This window comes from Macaca thibetana, chromosome 12, assembly GCF_024542745.1.
Source record: "Macaca thibetana thibetana isolate TM-01 chromosome 12, ASM2454274v1, whole genome shotgun sequence".
Classification (NCBI taxonomy): domain Eukaryota; kingdom Metazoa; phylum Chordata; class Mammalia; order Primates; family Cercopithecidae; genus Macaca; species Macaca thibetana.
In genome coordinates this window covers 59,744,701-59,770,292 of record NC_065589.1, presented here as the reverse complement: position 1 = coordinate 59,770,292, position 25,592 = coordinate 59,744,701, and the positions used below count along the sequence as shown (strand labels likewise).

Sequence of the window (25,592 nt, the reverse complement as noted above, 5' to 3'; positions counted from 1 at the left end):
ATGTTAAGTAATGTTTTACATTTTAGCGTCTCTCTTAGTTGACTGAAAGGTGTACATTTTCATTTTCTTAACTGTTGTCAAGTGGAAAAGCACAAGATTAATGTTAATATCTTTTTGTTAACTTATTTTTTTTCTAATATAGTGATTTCTGTGAGGTTTTGTAATTGTGGAAACTATATGTGAAAATACAAGAGCTGTGATAGGAAAAATAGCTATCATGAATTGGCCACTGGGAGCCACTGCTGCTTCTACTTTGAGTTTAAGGAATTTGCATATAGAAAGTCTTAATAGGACATAAGTTAACAAGAATATTTTTGAAAAGATGACAAGGTGTGGAGACCTATCATCCATGGCCAATGATAGGCAAGAAATAGGAAAAGGGAATTGATAAGAAAATTGAGGGGAAAACCTAGAATTTTTCATTTAGAGCTTTTTTTTTTTTTTTTTTTTTTTTTTAGCTCCTGTATTTACTGTTAAGTGCAGTTTTTTTGGATGATTAGTAAATCTTAGCCTTCTGAGATTGGCAACTTTTATAAAGAGATGTCATGGGATGTAATGGCATGACTGCCATTTTATGCTTAGGGTTTTTTTGCATCCAATAAGGAGGTTGGTGGGTTTTTATTTTTTTTTGTTAAACATTCTGTAACTGATGTTAAGATCTTTTTTAGAATATTATTTCTGGTGCAGGAAAACATTGGTCATAAGTCAAAATAGGAAATCTGGATTAAAGAATATAAGAAACTCTTAGTCATGGTGTATTACTGCCCCGGTAAAGAACATTGAATGTGTTTGCTCTGCTTGCTCCATCCTCATCCCTCAATATTTTTTTCTGCCGCTATTGAAGTTTTCTTCTGCTTTTCTTCTTTCTTTATATTTTTTATTTATTTTTTTCTTGAGAAGTTCTTTCACTTATATATTAGCTCTCTTCCAAAATGGTGGGTCACTAGTTAATTAACTAGAATCATTATTTGTGTTAGCATATTGTTAAGGGGTTAAGTGTGATATTAAGTGATAATAGCATTTTATGGCTGCTTTTGTTGATGGAAGGACCTCAGAGTTTTGATAGTGTTTCTGGAAGTGGGGGCCAAAAGTGACTCTTTGTTTTCTGGTTTGGGTTAGGTACTCCTAACATGTGCTCCTTTTAAAGTTCTCTCTGCTTGGCTCTCTTCTGTCTTTATTACTTGATTATGAACTCCTTCAGGACAGAGACTTTCTGTGTCTTCAGTGTTTACCCATCTCAGAGCTGGGTACAAAGGGCCTAACATTAATCCTGTGCTTTTCCACTTGACATCATTAAGAAAATTAAAATGTATGCTTTTCAGTCAACTAATAGAGCTGCTAAAATGTAAAACATTACTTAACGTTATGTTTTTGCATTTCTTTATTTTTTTTGAGAAAAGATCTCGCTGTCACCCAGGCTGGAGTGCAGTGGTGCAATCATAGGTCCCTGCAGCCTTTAACTCCCAGGCTCAAGCAGTCCTCCCACCTTGACCTCCCATAGTACTGGAATTTTAGGCATGTGCCACCGTGCCATACCCAGCCCTTTGTACATGTTTGTTGACTGAATATATTGATGGATATAAGCTGTAGAGAGTCGAATGGTGGCCTCCATACAATATGTCCACATCCTAATCACTGGAACCTGTGACTGTTAACTTATATATGATTGCATTAAGGATTTTCAGAGGGGAGACTCTGAAGGAGAGTGTAAAGAGTTAGGGAGGGAAGGGGAGGGAATCCTGGATTTCCTGGATGGCTCCTAAACCCAGTCACAAGGGTCCTTGTAGGTACGAGGTGGAAAGAAATTTGAAACAGAAGAGGAAGAGAAACATAGAGGAGAGAGAAGGTGGTGTTCATAAGGGGGCAGAGGTTAGAGTGTTGTTTCCAAAGCATGCCGTAAGTCACCAGAAGATGGAGGAAGCAAGCAGTGGATCCTTCCTTAGAGTCTCCAGCAGGCATGCCACCTTGCCAACAACATAATTTGGGACTTCGGGCCTCCAGAACTTGTGAGAGAATAAATTTCTGTTTTAATCTATCCAGTTTGTGGTAATTTGTTACAGCAGCCACAGGTAACTAATATATGTAAAATTGTTTCAAGACAATGACGTTCCAACACCAGTATCTACTACCAAATAAGAGGATTGGAGTATTTGCATCCAACTTGGCAAGGCATTTTTCTTTAATAATACCAAATAAACACTATCCTTATTCTAGACTATGTAGGTTCTTATTGCTGCTGAACCATATTATCACAAATTAATGGCTTAAAACAACACGAATGTATTGTGTTACAGTTGGGGAGATCAGAAGTCTGAAGTAGGCCTCAGTGGACTAAAATCAAGATGTTAGCAGGACTGCATTCCTTTCTGGAGGCTCTAGAGGATAATTTTTTTTTTCTTTTCCAACTTCTGGAGGCTGCCCACATTCTTTGACTTGTGTCCCCCTACCATCTTCAGAGCCAGCAGTGTTTCTACATCATTCTTTTCCTTTCCTCTTCCCTCTTTAAGACCTTGTTGGTTATATTGGGCCTTTTTGGATAATCTAGGATAATCTTATTTTTGATAGTCACCAAAATTTTATTTACTCTCATGTCAGATTAGGCTACCATTGAGTGGTTTCTAGTTACGGTGGTGGCAATATTTATGTTTTAGTCAAAATAATAAATTCAGATAGTTTTAGAAAATTAAATAGAGCTTACTGTAATCCCAGCACTTTGGGAGGCCAAGGTGGGTGGATCACCTGAGGTCAGGAGTTGAAGATCAGCTTGGCCAACATGGTGAAACCCCATCTCTACTAAAACTACAAAAAATTAGCCAGGCATGGTGGTGGGTGCCTGTAATCCCAGCCACTCAGGAGGCTGAGGCAGGAGAATCGCTTGAACTGGGGAGGTGGAAGTGGCAGTGAACCAAGATTGCACCACTGAACTCCAGCCTGGGCAACAAGAGCAAAACTCTATCTCAAAAAAAAAAAAAAAAAGAAAATTAAATAGAACTTAAATACTTATAACAAAATGCAATAATCTTTAACCTTATTTTGAACTAGCCAGTCCAGATCTTAGAGCTGTTCTTTTTGGAATTTACTTTCATGTCCAAATGAGATGCTAGATTAGTTTACTCTTGCTGTTATAACAAATTACCACAAATGTAGTGACTTAAAACACTTTATGTTCATTCTCTTAGAGTTTTGGAAGTCAGAAATCCAAAATCAGTTTCACTGGGCTAAAGTCAAGGTGTTGATAGGATTACCTCTGGAGATTCTATGGACAATCAGCTTCCTTGTTTTTTTTAAGCATCTAGTTGGATTCTTGTTTATGCCTTTTTCCTCCATCTTCAAAGCATGTCATTCCAATCCCTGCTTCCATAATCACATAATCTTCTCCGAAGTAAAATCTCCTTCTACTTCCCTCTTGTAAGGATACTTGTGGTTACATATAGGGCCCACCTGGATAATCTCCCCATCTTGGGATCTGTAATCGCATCTGCAAGATCCCTTTTGCCACATAGATAGCATTCGCAGATTTCAGGGATTAGGATTTTGTTATCTTGGAGGGTTATTATTTAGCCAGCCACATATCATCATATTGCTAATTCTTAATTTTCAGTTTTTAATTTTGCTGTATTTCTCTTAAAGTAATTGAAGATACTGTATTTTCCCCTCATATTATCTGAATATAGTTATATCTAATTTTATTCCTTTGTCAGTGTTTGTATTGTGACTATGTAAATACTGCTCAGTGCTGAACCAATTAATATTGTTCTTTCTGTAAAACTCTTGATTCTCCAATAGCTAATAATTGTATTTTTTTTCTATGTGCCGTTTGTTCCCTTTATTTTAAGCAAACATTCTGTTGCTATGGTATACACCTATTTTAGTACACTCATTTTTCAAGCACATTTTTCTTTGTTTTAAACTGAGAATTTCTCTCTCTTAGCCTCTGTCTTGATTTCTTGTTTTGGCATGGTGTATGACTGTCATCCTAGGACTTGCAAGTTTCTAGCATCGAGTTCTTTTTCCTAGAAAGCATCCCTTCCTCTTTATGTCCTGGTTTTGGTGAAGAATATATTTGAGTAGCTTTCTAAAAAAGCTTGCTTAGGAAGTAAAAATCTAAGACCTCATGTCAGAAATGCTTTATTTTCAGTCTTCACACTTGACTGATAGCATAGGTTGGTAGGTTGGAATTTTGGAGGCATCATTCCATTGTCTTCTGCCTTCCAGTGTTCTGTGGAAGCCATTTGTGGTGATGATTCCTGAGTATTTCTGTGTGACCTGTTTTCCAAAATTTATGGTATCTCTATGGTTGGTATTCTCAGTTTCACAAATGTGACTAGGTGTAGAGCTTTTTAAATTGTTTTTCTGGGGAATTGATGGATCCTTGGCATCAAGAAGCTTATATTCTTCAGTTCTGAGAAACTTCCCTGTATTATTTGCTTGACAATTGCTTTCTCTCTGCTTTCTGTGTTCCCTTTTTTGGAATTATTTCTGTTTGTGTGTTGCATTACTGCAGAGATTTCTAATTATTTCTTCCCTTTTATGTTATCATTTATATCTGTATGCTACTTTCTGAGAGATTTTCTCAAATGTTGTGTGTGTGTGTGTGTGTGTGTGTGTGTGTGTGTGTGTGTGTGTGTGTGTTTTGGCTTTTTTTTTTTGTTTTGAGATGGAGTTGCCCAGGCTGGAGTGCAGTGATGCAATCTCTGCTCACTGCAACCTGCCTCCCAGGTTCAAGTGATTCTCCTCCTCAGCTTCCCAAGTAGCTGGGACTACAGATGGTGCGCCACCATTCCGGGCTGATTTTTTGTATTTTTAGTAGAGACAGGGTTTCACCATGTTGGCCAGGCTGGTCTCGAACTCCTGACCTCAAGTGATCCACCTTCATCAGCCTCCCAAAGTGCTGGGACTACAGGTGTGAGCCACCGTGCCCCACCATCTCAATCAGTTTTTTATTTTCTCTGTCATTTTAATTCCGGGAACATTTTTGTTGTTATTCTTTGAATATACTTAGAAATACAGCATTCTGTTCTTTCATAGGTAAAATGTCCTAGCAGTGAGGTTAATAGCAGTCTTTTTTATTCCTGCTCTTACTGTCTCGTCTCTTCTAGTTATTGGTTTTTTTTTTTTTTTTTTTTTTTTTTTTTTTTAACCCCTCTCATTGCTGGTGAGCAAATATTTATCAAATGAGGCACTAGAAAGCTACTTGGAATAACTGTGTGTATAGGGTTCAGTATTGGCAGCAGGGTAGAATTGATGGAGAGAAGCTGTTTTGTATCTTACTGGGCTTCACCTTTAAGTGTTCACAAAGAAGAATCTTTTAATAGCCTTATTGCCTAAGCTGGTGTTCTGAATCTAGGCAGGGGCAAGTCTCCTTTTCAGTGTGCAGATTTTCACTTAATCTCATTACAGTTGTCTTCTGCTGTCAGACTCATTGAGTTTTGAGCTGTTTAGGTTCCTTTTCTCCAGAGACAAACTCTTTGGTCTTTGAGGGTGGATTGGGAAAGTGACAGTTATCTGGCTGCCTGGGATAAGGAGAGGCCTGGCCTCTAAGCCCTTATTATATACTTTACACTAGTTTTCCTTAAGTTCAGCCAGGAGTTTTCCACAGTATCATTGTCCCCAAAACCTGATACTTTTTTAGAGTGTCTGTCATTAGGTGTTTGCAAGGGATTACAAGTGAATACAGGGTTCAGTTCACTATGCTTGATTGAACATTATACCCACTGTTCAGTACGCTTTTTGGGTACAATGTGTGTGCCATACTACAAAGTCTGATTAAATAGTCCTTATAAGATTATCCTTACTTCAGATACTAGCTGTTAAGTTTGAAACGATCACTTTAGACCAACTGTCTATAAAGTAAGAGATTCCCAAGGCTGCTTGTAATGTTTGGTAGTTTACTAGAAAGACTCACAGCCCCACTGAAAGTGCTGTACTCATGGTTACAGTTTTATTACAGCAAAAAGAAACAAAGTAGAGCCAGCCAAAGGAAGAGACATAGGGCGAAGTTGGAAAGGGTTCCAAATGTGAAGGGAGATGTGTTATCCTCCCATTGTCAATGTATAGCAATATACATGGAGTACTACCAACGACGGAAGCTCACTGGAGCGTCTGTGTTCACAGTTTTTATTGGAGTTTCATTACGTGGGCATGATTGAATTATCAATCAAATGGTTGAGTTGAATCTCCAGTCTTCCTCCTCTCATTGAGCAGAGACCAAATCCCTTAGTACATTTTGTGCTACTTTGTTTCATGCTAAGAAGTTAACACTGCCAGAAACCTCTTTTTTTCTAAGTTTCATTTGGCTTATATCTGTTTAAAATTTACTTATCTTTTAATCTCTTTTGTTTTCATTTAGGTTAGTGGTCTATTTTGAAATAATTGAATCTTTCTTTAATTGAAGACATTGTCATAAAGGGTAATAAGGTCTTTTGCCCTCTGCTTTAATCCAGTTTTAGGAAGAATGTTTGGATAGTGATTTACTCAGGGAGACACATTACACTCCGATTTGATGTGGTTTGATAGGCACACTTTATTTTCATCTTATAAAGCATGGCGTGTGGGCACCAGAAGTCTGATTGAAAGGAAGTAAAATCAGTGGAGCAATTAAACATTAACTAGGTGGGGGGCAATTATGCTAAAGTTATGTAAATAGTTTTAGATTATGTATAAGTAATTATGTTACTCAGAGTAGTTGACAGGGCAAAAATTAGATTGCTTATTCGTTTGAGACTTATTTTTGATTTTATTTTTAAAGGTTGTAATGGTTGTCATAATTTGAACCTTCATTTAATTTCTTGCTTGAAGGTTATTACATGATGTAGCATAACTAAATTTTATCTTAATGGTAATACATATAGACCATAGAAAATTTGGATTGGCTTCAGATTAAATGCCTTTTACTGTCTTTGGTTTGTTAATGGAATCTTTGTAGTAACTAAAATTAGTTAAGAGTATCTTTTGTATAAATATATGCTTTTGCTTACTTAGTAAAGCAATAGTTGGTAACTTAGTTGATAAGCAGATTCTTAAAAATATATCTCTTGTCAAAGTGGGATGTTTCATTTTAAATTAGCCTTATTCTAGAAATATATTGAATAGGTTGAGTATCCCTTATCAGAACTGCTTTGGACCAGAAGAGTTTCAGATTTTGGAATATTTGCATTATACTTATCAGTTGAGCGTTGAAAATCTGAAATTTCCTTTGAGTGTTATGCTCGTGCTCCAAAAGTTACAGGTTTTGGAACATTTTGGATTTTGTATTTACAGATTTTGGATACTCAGCCTATACCTATTAAATGCTTCTGTGGCGATGAGGGAAATAAATTGTTAAATGTATTATAGGATGATGTACTTTAGTATTCCTGCACATCTACCCCATACGTTTGTACAAATAAAAAAAAAAAACTGTCCCGTATAGTTGAAGATTACCTGAAAGAAAATTTTTAAAAAGGTTTAACAAATATTACTTAGTTATTATGTTTATAATGAACCTGTAACACAAGACTTAGGTGTTACTCCAAAAATAAAATGCGACAATAGACAAGAACTTAAAAAAGTTAACTGTTGTTAGTAATATATAACTTCAATTACAGCACAAATGTTAATTTATAAAGTCAAATCTAAAAGACTTCTAGGAATGATGTCCATGTCTTGCCTCCAAATGATATCAAAACAAAACTACAGCCTGGACAGGATCAAAAGAGTTGTCAAGTAAAAGCTATAATGCAATAATATCATTCTAACTGAAGAGAAAAAAATATAATCACTTAAGAATTTCAAAAGTCTGCTGGGCATGGTAGCTCACGCTTGTAATTCCAGCACTTTGGGAGACCAAGGCGGGCAGATCACCTGACGTGAGGAGTTTGAGACCAGCCTGGCCAACCTGGTGAAACCTCGTCTCTACTAAAAATACAAAAATTAACTGGCTGTGGTGGCGCACACCTGTAATCCCAGCTACTCCAGAAGCAGAGACAGGAGAAACCCTTGAACCCAGGAGGCGGAGGTTGCAGTGGGCTATGATTGCACCACTACACTCCAGCCTGGGCAACAGAGCAAGACTCTGTCTCAAAAAAAAAAGTGTTTCAAAAATCTTACCTCTTTAGGGTTGCTAAACAATTTGAGTTCCTAGACTGCTTTGAATTCAAAGTTAGAAACTAGAACTAATCTAATTTAACCTATTAATGTAAACTTTCCTCTAGGGAAAATATGTTTCAGATCACCTCACATCTATTAAGCTTATTAAATAATCTATTTTATCCAGAACGCTATTCTATACCTTACTAGACAACAAGATGTTCAAATAGTAGTGCTATTTTGAGTTCTACAAATCTCCAAACCGCTTTCTGCTGGGGCTGCACTAATTTACACTCCCACCAACAGCATATAAGGGTTCCCTCTGCAGCCTCACCAACATTCTTACATTCTTTTTTTTTTTTTTTTTTTTTGAGACGGAGTCTCGCTTTGTCGCCCAAACTGGCGTGCGGTGGCCGGATCTCAGCTCACTGCAAGCTCCGCCTTTCAGGTTCACGCCATTCTCCTGCCTCAGCCTCCTGAGTAGCTGGGACTACAGGCACCCGCCACCTCGCCCGGCTAGTTTTTTTTTTTGTATTTTTTAGTAGAGACGGGGTTTCACTGTGTTAGCCAGGATGGTCTCGGTCTCCTGACCTTGTGATCCACCCGTCTCAGCCTCCCAAAGTGCTGGGATTACAGGCTTGAGCCACCACGCCCGGCCTACGTTCTTATTTTTTGATTTTTTTTTTTTTTTTTTTTTTTTTGAGATGGAATCTCACTGTCACCCAGGCTGGAGTGAAGTGGCACGATCTCGGCTCACTGCAACCTCTGCTCCCTGGGTTCGAGTGATTTTCTTGTCTCAGTTTCCCAAGTAGCTGGGACTACAGGCGCCCGCCACCATGCCCAGCTAGTTTTTGTGTTTTTAGTAGAGATGGGGTTTCGCCATGTTGGCCAGGCTTGTCTCGAACTCTTGACCTCAGGCAATCCAAATGACTTGGCCTCCCAAAGTGCTAGGATTACAGGTGTGAGCCACTGCGCTTGGCCTATTTTTTGACTTTTTAATAGTAACCATTTTGATTGGTGTGAGATAGTATCACATTGTGGTTTTGATTTGCAGTCTCTCTGATTAGTGACATTGAACATTTTTTCATGTTTGTTGGTCACCTGCATGTCTTCTTCTGAGAAATGCCTGCTCATGTCCTTTGCCCATTTTTTAATGTGTTTTTTTCTTGTTAATTTAAGATTCCTTTGTTGGATGCATACTTTGAACATATTTTCTCCTATTCTGTAGGTTGTTAGTTTATTCTTTTGATAGTTTCTTTTGTGTGCAGAAAGTCATTAGTTTAATGAGGTCCAACTTGTCAATCTTTGTTTTTGTCGTATTTGCTTTTGCAATATTAGTTATAAAGTCTTTGCCTAGGCCAATGTCCAGAAGAGGGTTTTCAAGGTTTTCTTTTAGAACTTTTATTTTGAGGTCTTACATTTAAGTCTTTAATTCATCTTGAGTTAATTTTTTTATATGGTGAGAGGCAGGCTGCATATGGCTAGCTAGTTTTCCTTGCACCATCTATTGAATAAGGCATTCTTTATCCATTCTTTATTTTTGCCAACTTTGTTGAAGATCCATTGTTTGTAGGTGTGTGACTTTGTTTCTGGATTCTCCATTCTGTTTCATTGGTCTCTGTGCCTATTTTTGTACCAGTACCATACTGTTTTGGTTACTGTAGCCCCATAGTTTGAAGTCAGGTAATATGATGCTGCTGGCTTTGTTCTTTTTGCTTAGGATTGCTTTGGCTATTTGGGCTCTTCTTGCTTCTCTGTGAATTTTAGAGTAGTTTTTTATAATTCTGTGAAAAATGATGTTGGTTATTTGATTGAAAATGTGTTGAATTCCTTTGGGCAATATGGTCATTTTAATGATATTGATTCTTCTAATCTATGAGCATGGAATGTTGTTCCATTTGTGTCATCTGTGATTTCTTTCATCAGTGCTTTGGAGTTCTCCTTGTAGAGATTTTTCACCTCCTGGGGTAGATGTATTCCTAAGTATTTTAATTTTTTTTTTGTATGTGGCTATTGTAAATGGGATTACATTTTTGATTTAGTTCTCAGCTTGAATGTTATTGCCGTATATAAATGCTACTGATTTTTGTGAATACTTTTTAAAGCACTTGCTTATGAGTGAGCATATGTGATGTTTGTCTTTCTGTGCCTGTGTTGTTTCACTTAAGATACTGACTTCCAATTCCATCCATGTTGCGACAAAATTGATTCCTTTCTTTTTACTGGCTGAATAATATTCCATTGTGTATGTATACCACATTTTCTTTATTCACTCACCCATTGATGGACCCTTAGTTGATTCCATATCTTTGCTATTGTGAATAGTGCTGTGATAAACTTACAAGTCCAGCGGTCTTTTTGGTATATTATTTCTTTTCCTTTGGTTAGATACCCAATAAGAGAGATTGTTGGATTGAATGGTAGTTCTATTTTTAGTTCTTTGAGAAATCTCCATATGGCTTTCTATAGAGGTTGTACTAATTTCTGTTCTCACTATCAGTGTATGAGTTTTTTCTCTGCATCCTTGCCAGCATCTCTTTGTTTTTTTTGTTTGACAATAGCCATTCTGACTAGGGTAAGATGATAATGTAGTTTTGAATTGCATTTCTCTGATGATTAGTGATGTTGAGCATTTTTTCATATACCTCTTAGCCATTTGTATGTCTTTTGAAAAATGTCTATTCATGTTCTTTACCCACTTCTTTAATAAGTTATTTTTATCAAATATACATATACATTTTTTTTGAGATGGGGGGTCTTACTCTCTTACTCTGTCATTTAGGTTGGAGTGCAGTGGCGCAATTTTGGCTCACTGCAACCTCCATGTCCCAGGCTCAAGTGATCCTTCCATCTCAGCGTCTCAAATAGCTGGGACCACAGGCGCACACCACTACGCCCAGCTAATTTTTTGTATTTTTAGTAGAGATAGGATTTCACCATGTTGCCCAAGCTGATTTCGAGCTCCTAAGCTCAAGCAATCCTCCTGCCTTGGCCTCCCAAAGCGCTGGGATTACAGCCATGAGCCATGGTGCAAAGTCAAGCTTTTTATCACAGTAGCTTTTCCCCCCACTTTCTATAGATAGTCTTTTTGGTTTCTTGAGAACATTGAGAAATCCAGGTGACTGTAAACACTTTGGAATGAGTTAGGATGGTTTTCAGCTCATTTGGGAATTAAGGATAAATGACAAGCCAGGAGATATATACAATAGTTAGAATGTGTTAAGTAGCCTCCATGTGTTAAGGAGCGTGACTCATGTGCATTGACCTGTAGAACAGTGGTTCTCAAACGTCTTAGTTTTATAGTTTTTACCTTGTTTATACTCTTAACAGTTAAAGAGCTTTCGTTTATATAGCTTATAGCTATCAATATTTACTGCATTCAAAATTAAAACAGAAAATTTTAAAACTTAACTATTAACTGATTTAAAAATAATAAAGTTATTTCATATAAACAACCCTTTTTGAAGTGAACAGTAACTATTTTCTAAAGATAAAAAAATTTTGTGGAAAGAGTGACATTGTTTTTGTTTTAAAAATCTTTTTAGTGTCTGGCTTAATAAAATACCTCTGAATTCTCATGAATCTGCTTCTCTGTTCAACCTGAGTCCGTTGAATCACATAATCACATGAAGTTGCCTCTGGAAAACTCCATTGTACACTCATAAGAGACTGAGAAAAAGACAAATGAAACTTCATGTTTTTGTGAAAATAATTTTGAGTTGGCTGATCTCATGAGAGGGTCTTGGGGGAGCCAAGGGTCTCCAGACCACGCTTGTAGTACCGCCATAAGAAATAAACATGTTAACTAGATTACTGCCTCAGAGCTCATGCTTTGGATTCCTATTGCCTGGATTGGAATTCCAACTTCCCTACTGTTATTTAATATTATCATTTTCCTAATTTGTTAAATGGACTAATTGGACCGATTTTATAGGATTGTTAGGATTAAATGTAATTACACTCGTAAAGTATAATAATCACTTAATAAAATGCTACCTATTTTTTTTTTTTTTTTGAGACAGAGTCTCTCTATCACCCAGGCCGGAACACAGTGACGCTATCTCAGCTCACTGCAGCCTCTGCCTCCTGGGTTCAAGCGATTCTCCTGCCTCAGCCTCACGAGGAGCTGGGATTACAGGCATGTGCCACCACACCTGGCTAATTTTTGTATTTTTTAGTAGAGATGGGGTTTTACCATGTTAACCAAGCCAGTCATGAACTCCTGACATCATGATCTGCTCGCCTAGGCCTCCCAAAGTGTTGGGATGACAGGCGTGAGCCACTGGCCTGGCCCTTAAAATGCTACCTTTTACTATCAAAGTTTTAGTCCCGTTATGTCACGCTTGCTCAGAATTTTCTGTTGGTTTCCTACCTCACTTAGAGCTTTGGCTTTTACAGTGGCTTTATAAGGTTTTTCTTCATGATCTGGCATATTGCTGCCTCTCTGCTTTCATATCCTTGTTCTCATCTCACATCCCCCCCACTCACTGTGCAAATAGTGGCCTTCTTGTGTTCATCTAAAACCAGTCATGTCTTTCCTCAGGGCCTTGGTTTTATTATTTTCTCCACAGAATGTTCACTTCTTCAAATATTGTTTTGCTTCCCTTGTCCTTCAGGTTTTTGCTTTAACGCACCTGAGTGAAATCCTTTTTCATTTAACCCATCCACACAAATTGGCCCTGTCTCCCTTCTCTGCTTTATTTTTTTTTTCCCTATAGTATTTTTAGTTTTGTAGCACACTAAGTATTTACTTATATGTCTCTCTTTCTCTAGAATGTAGGCTCCAGTAGGGATGGATTTTTTGTTTTTATTTGTCTAATGTGTTTACTGCTATACCTTCAATACCTAGGTTGATGCTTGGTGCATATTTAAGTGCTGACAAAATATTTTTTGAATGAATAAATCATGATTGCTACTGTGAAGATGAAAGGGAAATAGTCTCTGTTTCTCACAAATCTATAACCTTAATTGGACAGTGCTTCTGAGATAAAATGAATTTGTAAAGTGTTTGTTTAGCATGGCATGTTGGATACATGGAAGTACTCATTAATTGCTGGCTGTTACTGAAGAATAAGAAATAAAAGGATAAGACATTTTAAGTAGAAATGACCTGAATAAAAGGAAATTGCATTCACATTTTAAGGGGTAGGGTAGATATTGTTTAGTGCATACGGGCAAAGTAAGATTGCAGCTGTATAGCCAAGGCTGAGGCATTCAGATTTTGTTCTGTGGGTAATACATTTTTACATGTTCTTAAGGCAGAGGTGCTGTGATAAAAGTGGTAGGTTTGGAAGATGAAACCAGCAGAAGTCTTTGAGATTGCCTGGGATATCCTTCTGGTGCCGGCTTAACCAGACATGCTTAATAAAGCATTTAGATAATTTATCATACATAATAAAACATTTGCAAAATTATAAACTATGCCCAGTTATTACTTCCTCTAATTGTGTGGTAGCATGAAATTGCTATTTGACCACAGTTGTATGTTTTGAATTATTTATGTAATTGCCAACTTTATTAGACTTTATCATTTAAAACTAAGATTTTTGATTTAGAATCAATCAAGGTGTTTATACTGGTAACTAACTTGCTAAATATCTTAATACAGGCCAAAGTATGTTTAGTCCAGCAAGTATCGGTCAGCCACGAAAGACGACATTATCTCCTGCCCAGTTGGATCCTTTTTATACTCAAGGAGATTCTTTGACTTCAGAAGATCACCTCGATGACTCTTGGGTGACTGTGTTTGGGTAAGGTTTTTAGATCATTTGCCTTTTAAAAACCCCACCGAATATAATCAAACATACAGAAAAATGGAAAGAAGCGCATAGCAAACACCCATATTACTACTGCCTAGATTCTATGGTTAACAGTTTGCTACATTTGCTTTATCTATCATTCATCCATCTATCAATTCATTCTTTTTGTTGGTACATTTCATGATAAGTTGTAGACAACAATACATATTACCCTGACACTTGAGCATGCATGTCATTAACTAGAGTTTGATATTTGTTTGTAGTTTTTTTAATCATTTGTCTGTTTATTTCTTCCCAGCTTATTTTCTCTTAAGCATATTTGCTAGATGGAATACAGTTGTCCCTTTAGACTTAGGGACTCCTTCCCCTTTTTCTAGTGACTAGTTCTCTATATCTAGTGGAATTCACCAGTTTTGAACTAACAGAATGAACATTTACACACACACACACACACACACACACACACATCACAGGGTTGATACTTTCTAGTCACAAAGTATTGAATATTAATAAAAACAGAGTATGACGCTCCTCGTTACATTTTTGAATAGATTTTTAGGTCCAAAATATACTTTAAAATACCTTTCTTTAAAATTTTTATTTCCGTAGGTTTTTGGGGAACAGGTGGTATTTGGTTACATGAGTAAGTCCTTTACATGATTTGTGAGACTTTGGTGCACCCATCTCCTGAGCAGTATACACTGACCCCAGTTTATAGTCTTTTATCCCTCAGCCTCTTCCCGCCATTTTCCCGAGTCCCCAAAGTCCATTTCATCATTCTTATGCCTTTGCATCCTTATAGCTTAGCTCCCACTTATGAGTGAGAACATACGATGTTTGCTTTTTCCATTCCCGAGTTACTTCACTTAGAATAAGTGAGTTACTTCACTTAGAATAATAGTCTCCAGTTCCATCCAGGTTGCTGCAAATGCCATTAATTAATTCCTTTTTATGGCTGAGTAGTATTCCATTGTGTGTGTGTGTGTGTGTGTGTGTGTGTGTGTGTGTGTGTGTGTGTGTGTGTGTATGTATATCACTGTAAAACACCTTAGAGATCATATTGTACAATGTTTTATTTTACAGGTGAGGAAACTGAGGTGTAGGCAGCTTAAGTGATTTATTCAGCAGTTTATATCTAGTTATTATTAGCAAAGCTCCAGCAAAAACTTAGGTCTTTTGATATTCAAGCTAATATTTATACTGTACAATATAAGGTTTGTTTCTGAAAGTATGATTTGCCATACTGTATTAGTCCATTTTCATGCTGATAAAGACATACCCTAGACTGGAAAGAAAAAGAGGTTTAATTGGACTTATGTTTCCATGGCTGGAGAGTCCTCAGAATCATGGTGGGAGGTGAAAGACATTCTTACATGGCGGTGTCAAGAGAAAATGAGGAAGAAGCAAAAGTGGAAGCACCTGCTAAACCCATCAGATCTCGTGAGAATTATTCACTATCATGAGAATAGCACAGGAAAGATTGGCCCCCATGAATCAATTACCTCTCCCTGGATTCCTCCCACAATACATGGGAATTCTGGGAGATATAATTTGAGTTGAGATTTGGGTGGAGACACAGCCAAACCATTTCATTTCATCCCTGGCCCCTCTAAATCTCATGTCCTCACATTTCAAAACCAATCATGGCTTCCCGATACATCCCCCAAAGTCTTAACTCATTTCAGCATTAACCCAAAAGTCCACAGTCCCAAGTCTCATCTGAGCTAAGGCAAGTCCCTTCCACCTATGAGCCTGTAAAATCAAAAGCAAGCTGGTTACTTCCTGGATACAATGGGAGTTTAGGAATTGGGTAAATACAGCCATTCCAAATGGGAGAAATTGGCCAAAACAAAGGGGTTGTAGGCCCCATGCAAGTTAAAAATCCAGCGGGGCAGTCAAATTTTAAAGCTCCAAAATGATCTCCTTTGACTTCCTGGTCACGCTGATGCAAGAGGTGGGTTTCCATGGTCTTAGGCAGCTCCACCCCTATGACTTTGCAGGGTACAGGCTCCCTCCCGGCTGCTTTCCCATGCTGGCACTGAGTGTGTGGGTTTTCCAGGCACACAGTGCAAACTGTCAGTGGATCTACCATTCTGGGGTCTGGAGGATGGTGGCCCTTTTCTCACAGCCCCACTAGGCAGTGCCCCAGTAGGGACCTTGTGTGGGAGCTTTGACCCCACAATTCCCTTCCACACTGCCCTAGCAGAGGTTCTCCATGAGGGCCCCACCCCTGCAGCACAGTTTTGCCTGGGCATCCAGGTATTTCCATACATCTTCTGAAATCTAGGTGAAGGTTCCCAAACCTCAATTCTTGATTCTGTGCACCCACAGACTCAACACCATGTGGAAGCTGCCAAGGTTTAGGGCTTCCACCCTCTGAGCCACAGCCCAGGCTCTACATTGGCGCCTTTCAGCCATGGCTGGAGAGGCTGGGACACAGGGCACCAAGTCCCTAGGCTGCACACAGCACAGGGATCCTGGGCCCGGACCACGAAACCGCTTTTTCCTCCTGGGCCTCCAGGCCTGTGATGGGTTTAGCTGACATGCCCTAGAGACATTTTCCCCATGCTCTTGGGCCTTAACATTAGGCTTCTTTATACTTATGTAGATTTCTACAGCTGGCTTGAATTTCTCCTCAGAAAATGAGTTTTCCTTTTCTCCTGCCTTGTTGGGCTGCAAATTTTCTGAACTTTTATGCTGTTTCCCCTTTAAAATGGAATGCTTTTAAAAGCACCCAAATCACCTTTTGAATGCTTTGCTGCTTAGAAATTTCTTCCGCCAGATACCTTAAATCATCTCTCTCAAGTTCAAAGCTCCACAAATCTCTAGGGCAGGGGCAAAATGCCATCAGTCTCTTTGCTAAAACATAGCAAGAGTCACCTTTGCTCCAGTCCCCAACAAGTTCCTCATCTCCATCTGAGACCACCTCAGCATGGACCTTATTGTTCATATCAGTATCAGCATTTTTGTAAAAGCCGTTCAACAAGTCTCTAGGAGGTTCCAAACTTCCCACATTTTCCTGTCTTCTTCTGAGCTCTCCAGACTGTTCCAACCTCTGCCTATTACCCAGTGCCAACGTCGCTTCACATTTTTGGGTATCTTTTCAGCAATGCCCTACTCTACTGGTAGCAATTACTGTGTTAGTCCATTTTTATGCTGCTGATAAAGACATACTTGAGACAGGGAAGAAAAAGAGGTTTCATTGGACTTACGGTTCCACATGGCTGGGGAGGCCTCAGAATCATGGCGGGAGGCAACTTACATGGTGATGTCAAGAGGAAATGAAGAAGCAAAAACAGAAGCCCCAGATAAACCCATCAGATCTTGAGACTTACTCACTATCATGAGAACAGTATGGGAAAGACCGGCCCTCCCAATTCAGTTACCTCCCCCGGGTCCGTCCCACAACACATGGGAATTCTGGGAGGTGCAATTCAAGTTGAGATTTGGGTGGAGACACAGCTGAACTGTATCACATGCTGATACTGGAATGTATCTATCTATTATATTTTTTGGGGGGATTAAAAAACATAAAAGTAACACTTGAGCTCCTTGAAGGAAGAAAGGTGCACAATAAATGTTTAGTGTATTCAATTTATTTAAAATTAAAAAGTTCAAAAGGTATGTGAAAATGAACAATGAAGTCTTCCCTTTTGCTTTTCTCCCCAGCTAGTTTTCCTCCTCTTTAAGGCAATGATTGCCACCTGTTTTTTGTGTATGTTTCCAGAGAGATTTTCTGTGTTATTGATTTCTATTTAGGTAAAAAGCAGGGTCATTGCATTTTGTTGTTCTCTAGAAAGCCCATACTCAGTCCTATATCCATAGCAATTGGGCTGGCGTGTTTTTTTTTTTCTTCTTCTTCTTTTACATTTTTATATTCTCTCATAAAATGGCTTTTTGCTTTGTTTTGTTTTTGTTTTTGATTTTTTTTTTTTTTTGAGACAGTCTCTGTCATCTAGGCTGGAGTGCAGCGGCTTGATCATAGCTCACTGCAGTCTCCAATTCCTGGCCTCAAGCAATCCTTCTGCCTCAGCCTTATGAGTAGTTGGGATAACAGTAATGAGCCAGCTTGGCTGCATGTTTTTGAAAATAGATACGCACTCTTAAATCTGTTTTTCAGGCTCAATAGTAGTGGTTTAACTTTTAAGATTTCCAGTAATTAGATAAATTACTTGAAGCACTCCTAGTATGTTTTCAAATTTCAGATATTAACTTTCCCAGCTATTTATTTTTTTACTTTCAGGTTTTAACAACCCTCTGTGACTTTAATTTCAAGAACTGAAGCATTCTCCTTTAAGGGATAAAGTATTTTATTTTGATCATTTATGGGGAAGTACCTCTGAAAGATGCACTATATATGTTCTTTCTTTGGTAGTTTAACTTTTTCCTACTGACTTAGGGTTATGAAATATCATTCATTGTTTTGGGTGATTCTACTGTAGAGTATTAGAATGTAAGTTTCTACTCAAAGTGGTCCAAGAGTTTAGAATTATGTTTTATTTCTTAAGTACTTCCCTCACTTGCAGCCGTTCTTCCTTCTTTTCATTTTTGTTTTATCTCCGCCCTGTAGGCACCCAACCTATTTGTTGTTTTTCTTTGTGGTTAGAAATTTCATGTCCATATTTTATACAAATGAATTTTCAGTTCTGATTGCATGAATATGTTACTCATACAGATTTAATTAATTAATTTATTTATTTTGAGAAAAGGTCTTACTCTGTCAGTCTGGCTGGAGTGCAGTGGCATGATCTCAGCTCACTGCCACCTTTCCCTCCCAGGTTCAAGCGATTCTTCCGCCTCAGCCTCCTGAGTAGCTGGGACTACAGGTGCCGCCACCATGCCCAGCTAATTTTTAGTAGAGGCGGGGTTTCATCAGGTTGGCCAGGCTGGTCTCGAACTCCTTACCTCAAGTGATCCACCTGCCTCGGCCTCCCAAAGTGCTGGTATTATAGGCGTGAGTCGTCGTGCCCGGCCTCACATAGATTTTTAATGTGTTTGGTTTCTGATTTATTTTTGAGACTCAGATTTTTTTTTTTTTGTCTTTAGGGTTCTAATTCAGTCTTCAGATAACTGAAGTTAGAGGTTAGAGAGCCTCCAGATAGCCATTTCTATTCTGTTGGTAGTGGTTATTGTTCTCAAATTGAAAATAGCTTTATTGTTAGGACTATAAAATAATAATGTGTCATTGTAAAATATTCAAACCATACAGAACTTTATAAAGAGGAAAGTAAAAATTACTTAGAATTTTCTCATGCAGAGATATGGCTAATCAAATTTTGGTAACTGTCCTTTTAAGTGATTCTATACCATAGATATTGATGCTGAATTTTATCTTTGTTATAAGACTTAATTTCAGAATTTTTAAGTGATGCTCAATGTATAATGATTTGCTTATAATTTAAAATTCTTTATCTTTTCGTAACTGTAGTATACTTAAATGTATTACATATTAACGTACATATATTGAAATAAATCATATATAGAACTGCAACTTTATAGTTTTTTTCTAAGACCTGGATAATGGCAATGAGAGTAGCATTTTTAGAGATTTCAGAGGTAGAATTTGAGGGTGGAGAAGAATGGCAGAATAAGACTAACTTTAAGGTATTTGCTTTTGAGTGACTGGTCGTTGACAGAATTAGCCCATATCGAGGAAAACAGGATGATCAGCGCTCTCCTGTTAATGTTCTAGACAGCTGGGGGGAATGTATCTTGAAACATTATCTTGTAGTAATTTGCATTCACATTGATAGTAGAAGCTGACTGTTTTCTTTGGACAACTGTTTTTTTCAGGTTTCCTCAAGCATCTGCGTCCTACATATTATTACAATTTGCACAGTATGGGAATATCTTAAAACATGTGGTAAGGCTTAATTTTTTTTCAGTTCAGAGTTTTGACTAAAGAGGGGTAAGTTGTGAATTGAGAGAAACTTTGCTTCTGAATTTTGTGGATTTTTTTTTTTAAACTTAATTTTTTTTTAAAGTTTTGATATCGTATATCCTTTGAAATCTGGAAGGCTGGAAGTTGCATAGTTTTTGATAAAAAGAGATAAAATGAGTTTGAAAATCCACCTCTTCTCACCCCCTTCCTTAAACAGTTTACAATCTTAAAAAAGATAGATTATACCAAGTATTATATTACTGTTTTCCAATTTGAGCTTCTTTTATTGGGGATAAAGGAAGTAGGAGGTTCCTGAGCTTTTAGAGTTTTTAGAGCTTTATAGTTCTAAAATTTAAAAAATTATCTTACCTTGTGCTACAAGTTATAAGTAACAAATCTTTTTTTGTTACTAGAGATTGACTTAACTCCTATAGAAAATCAAATTGAGTAGTTTTAAATAATTTTATGGCAAGTGTTGCTATGATCTCTTTACAATAAACATATTTTGAGAAGTATTTTACTTTCAGAGAATATGTACATATTGATTGTAGAGAATTGAGAGATTGTTGAAGCTGTTTTAAATATCATTTTTGTTGAACTTCACAGCTTTTTACAAGGCATCAAATATGAAATGGAAGTAAATTTATCTTCACGTTTCTATTTTGTAGTAGAATTCATTAGATGTAGATTTTATATATTTTCTATTTTAAGAGAATTTCATTCTTTGCAGATGTCTAATACAGGAAATTGGATGCATATTCGTTACCAATCTAAACTGCAGGCTCGGAAAGCCTTAAGCAAAGATGGGAGGATTTTTGGAGAATCCATCATGATTGGTGTAAAACCATGTATTGACAAAGTAAGTTATTGGTGATGTAAGGAAAGTAGCTTAATCTGTATGAAGAACACAAGACCAAGGATTGAAATTGATGGTTGTGTCATTTGGTTTCACTGTGTCTCTTTTTCGTAGTTTGTAACATGTGATGATACTTATAGTACTCTTTGTGGTAAGCCGAAGGTATTTAATCATAGACTTTAGAATTTAGAGATAATCTGTCCTCACTTCTTCATTTTTCAGATAAAGGAAAGAAACAGAGAGAACTTAAGTAACTTGTCCAGAGTTGTTACAGATGAGGCCTAGATTTTAGGTCTCTTGACTACTAATTCATTCTCTTTCTTGTGCAAAGCGATACCAGATTCTTTAAAGTACTTAAATGGAATGGTACTATTTCAGAATGAATTAGTTCGTATGAATGTCAACTGATAGTTAACTTTTAAATGCCAAAGGTTTTTGTTTCAAAATATTTCTATTTCAAACTATTTTAAAATTATTCTATATATACTCATTAAATAGTACAGAGTACAATTTAAACTGTTCTTTGTGGCTTGTTAAATCATTGTGAACATTCTTTAAGTATATGTAAACTTATACTACATTCCAGGCATTGTGCTTGGTGCCAGTATACACACATTAATGAACAAAGCAAGATGTGGTTCCTATTCTTAGAATCTGTTATAGCAGTGTAGTTATATAGTTATAATACTGTGTTGTAACAAATGTTTGCAGAGGCCAGAGAACATTTGGGGTTACTGAGCATTAAAAATCTTTGGATTTTGATTCTTTTCCAGGTTTCCCTAAGAACTTTTTTTGTCCTTGATGATTTTTCATAGTGTTTTAGGAAATTCTTATTTTTGTGGTCTATAGTTGTATTGAGATTGTTTGAGGTCACTGAAGTGAGATTTCTGGCTGAGCATTCAATCTCATGCTACCTAAGGAGCAAATGTTTTCTCAAGCTTAAAATTATTTGGAAGTTTAATTAGAGCAAATAAAGTATTTCATCCTTATCTTTTAATTAAATTTTCTTTCTAAGTAGACTGTAATACTGGATGATATGTATTACTTTTATAAACAAAGGAGTTGTTTCTTTGTTTCTCTAGAGTGTTATGGAAAGCAGTGACAGATGTGCTTTATCATCTCCATCTTTAGCCTTTACACCACCAATCAAAACTCTAGGTACACCAACACAACCTGGAAGTACTCCTAGGATTTCTACCATGAGACCTCTTGCTACAGCATACAAAGCCTCTACTAGTGATTATCAGGTATTTTAAGGATTAGATAAAAAAAAGATGTACCTTAGCGGCTGAGTGCATAGCATGCTTAACTTTTTCATTGTATTGATTTGTATGCTATTAAATGTTTCTTGATGAGGCTATTACCTTGATGAAACCTTTACACTTTAAAAATTTTCTTTTTTAAAGTTAGCATCTTGGCCAACTGGAAAGTTATCATGAATTAAAGAACAATTTATTTGCCATTCCTTAAAATTTTTTGAGAGTTGTTTTAGCTTTTTCTAAGTTATATTTGCATACATACAAAATGTATCCCATGTACATCTTTGACATGAGGGCGCATTAAAGCTCTATTAAATTGGTGACTAAATTGATGGTATCCAAAGTGCAGAACCTTAGGTTGGAGTAGCTTTGGTTATTGAAATGAAGACATTGACCAACTCCCATTCAGACAGAAAAAAATTTCTCATTTCAAAAAAGCTTAAAGAAGTTAATTATGTTCTTCGAAGAATGGTAGAAGTATTATGACCTCATTCAGTATATTATTGTCTCCTACTGAGTAGCCAAGTGTTTGAACTTAACCAGCTGCAGAAACAGGTCCTGCAAACACAGTACATGAAACACTTGTGCTTTAGTAGGGCAGATAGTGGTAGTTCAGTTTTTTGACTTCCTCTGAAATTTGGAGATCATTCTAGAACTGTTTCTTTAGTTTCTGTTACTGTTATTTTAAATTTCCCATTTTTTGCAGCTTTTGTTTTATTTAGTTTTCTTTCTTTTGTTTTGAGATGGAATCTCACTCTGTTGCCCAGGCTGGAGTGCAGTGGTGCGATCCCAGCTCACTGCAACCTCTGCCTCCTGGGTTCAGTTGATTCTTCTACCTCAGCCTCCTGAGTAGATTACAGGCACGTGCCACTACGCCCAGCTAATTTTTTGTATTTTTAGTAGAGATGGGGCCATGTTGGCCATAGTGGTCTTGAACTCCTGACCTCGAGTGATCTGCCCACCTTGACCTCCCAAAGTGCTGGGATTACAGACATGAGCCACTGCACACAGCTATTAAATTTTCTAATTTAAGAAACAGATATTATTTGCTTTTCCAAAGAAATGAAATTTTGGCATTCTTAAAAGCATAAGGATATTCTAAGTCCATATATTAATTTTAAAAATATACAATTCAGTGCTATACATGCATTTTGGTGTTTCTCTTTTAAATGAGCAATTCTAGAATTGACTATGACACTGAAGTAACAATAACCTAACAGCTTTGTGTGTGTATGTGTTTTTAATAGGTTATTTCTGACAGACAGACGCCAAAAAAAGATGAAAGTCTTGTATCCAAAGCAATGGAGTACATGTTTGGCTGGTAGTAGAAGACCAAGGAGGAGGTTGCTACACTAAAACCGAGTTAGCAGAGTGCTGCTGGTTCCTTCGGTTAGTTATATAACCGTTCCTGCAATATTGGATAGCTGTCTCATACTTCTTTTAGAAAGAAGCCTTTTTCATTAAGGATACAGCCTTTTTGTAGCTCGCACTTTAAAAGATGCTTGAGATACATTTTAAAGAAAACTAAAAATCCCTGTGAATAGGATTTTGTGCTTTCTGTAACAGTGCATGCTTCAGCACCGAAAACTCAGCATTGATTATTGTAAATTAAATAACTGAAATTGTGGTGAGACTTCTTAGTCTTCATGAGAACGTGGGGGTGAATTTCATGAAGGGGAACTGTAGTTATTTCTACTGACACAAAGATTATAATTAGCAATTTGAATTATGGTCTTTTAATTTAGATAGTATTTAATATTTTAATTATCCTTGTTTGTATATGTCCCGTCACAGAATGTCCTCTTGATGTATTCTAAAACGAGCATTCTTTTTAAAAACTTACTACTAAAGTTTCTTGATAATAAACCTTGTCAATGATATGTGTATTAGTCTGTTTGCATTGCTATAAAGGAATACCTGAGGCTGGGTAATTTATTAAAAATAAAAGAGGTTTATTTGGCTCAGGGTTTATTTGACTTGTAGCTGTACAAGAAGTGTGATGCTTTACTCATGGAGGAAACTGAAGGACAGTGAGCATATCACATGGTGAAAGAGAGGAAGAGAGCAGGAAGAAGGAGGTTCTAGACACTTTTCAATAACCAGATCACACATGAACTCATTACTGCAGGGAAGGCAGCACGCCATTCATGAGGCATCTGCCCCCATGATCTAAACATCTCACCCTAGTCCCCACTTCCAACATCGGGGATCATATTTCAACATGAGATTTGGTGGGGACGGATATCCAAATGATACCAATATGTATTGAACATTTTTTGAAAGGGCAGTTTATTATAAAAAGCTTTAAGTATTCTTTGAAAGAGAAAATATGTTATGAACCACTATATACCAGCTTTAATTACCATTAAATTTTGCCATACTTGTTTCTTTTCTTCCCCTTTTATTTTGTTTAAAGCACATCTCAGATAAAATGTTATTTTACTCTAAATACTTGAGGATATATCAAAAAATATTTCTACATGGAATTACAATGTCAGTATCCCACTGGACATAATTAATATCTTTTTTTTGAGATAGAGTCTTGCTCTATCACCCAGACTGGAGTGCAATCTTGGCTTACTGAAGCCTCTACCTCCTGGGCTCAAGTGATTTTTGTGCCTCAGCTTCCCAATTAGTTGGGACTACAGGCGTGCACCACCATGCCTGGCTAATTTTTATATTTTTAGTAGAGACGGGATTTCGCCATGTTGACCAGGTTGATATGGAACTCCTGAACTCAAGTGATCCGCCTGCCACGACCTCCCAAAGTACTGGGAAGTATTACTAAGTAATACTGAGGAATGTACTGGCATGAATGAAAATGCATTTATAAAGTATATTTTCATCTGAAAACTTTTACATTGAAGTCTTTTTCTTCCAATTTAGGATTATATTTATATCCTATTTCATTATGTGTAGAACTCAATTATTCAATTTAGAACTGGCTACTAAATTACATTTTACACGTTCTGCATTTGTATTTGAATTAATACACATTTTATTAAAAGGGTTGTTTATTGAAGGGAGTGTTTTATTTATTTGCATAGGCCTTCATGGAGTGTGAAGTTTGCTTTTGGGCCAAAAATACTTGTTTGCTATATTTTGTTATTTCTCCCAGTATCATATCCTACCCATCTTTGTATCTATCATTTAGTTTAAAAGATCCAGGAAAATTTCAGAAAGCAAGCTGTCTTATTTTTGAACACTATATAAAAACAACAAAAGTGGAATATCTGTGATGTTAGGAAAGTTACCCTGAACTAAGCCTCCTTTTAAAACCTCAGAGAAGCTGACTTCAAACAAAAATAAATGATATGAAACTATAGTCAATGCAAGGTTGTTAAAGAGTATAAGGAAAAAAATAACATCCCTGTAGACATTGAAAGCACACCAGAAAGGCATGCCCATAAAATGAATAAAAGCTATAGAGTATACTTAAAATTGAGTTTTAAGATGTTTAGAAAATGATACAAGATATGAGAAAACAAAAATAAAATTGAAGAACTTGGGGAAGTAGTAGTAATAGAGGAAAAAATCACCATAAATTAAGACTAGAATAAATGACAACTGATGAACAACAGATAATACCGTAAGAGAAATGAAAAATAAAAATGGAGGACTTTTAGAAATCAGAAAGAAAAGAGATAAAAAGGATTAGTAGGGATATGACAAACTTTAGAGACAGAAAAGAAAAAATGCAACATACAGAACAAAATCAAATGACTACTTTGAAAAAAACCCTGCCTACCTGAGATTATACCAGAACAACC

General features: G+C 36.8%; 1 protein-coding gene across 2 annotated transcripts in view; it reads left to right on the top strand.

Annotated features, from left to right (window-relative positions):
- NUP35 (nucleoporin 35) overlaps positions 1-23,702 on the top strand; it is a 283,449-nt gene extending 259,747 nt beyond the window's left edge. For both annotated transcript variants that reach the window (XM_050752218.1, XM_050752219.1), the window contains 5 exons: positions 13,676-13,817; positions 19,620-19,689; positions 20,438-20,566; positions 21,646-21,810; positions 23,070-23,702. In XM_050752218.1, coding sequence (XP_050608175.1) covers positions 13,676-13,817; positions 19,620-19,689; positions 20,438-20,566; positions 21,646-21,810; positions 23,070-23,147 — 584 coding nt within the window. In that variant the 3' untranslated portion in view covers positions 23,148-23,702. The remainder of the gene's footprint in view (positions 1-13,675; positions 13,818-19,619; positions 19,690-20,437; positions 20,567-21,645; positions 21,811-23,069) is intronic.
- The last annotated feature ends 1,890 nt before the right edge of the window (positions 23,703-25,592 follow it).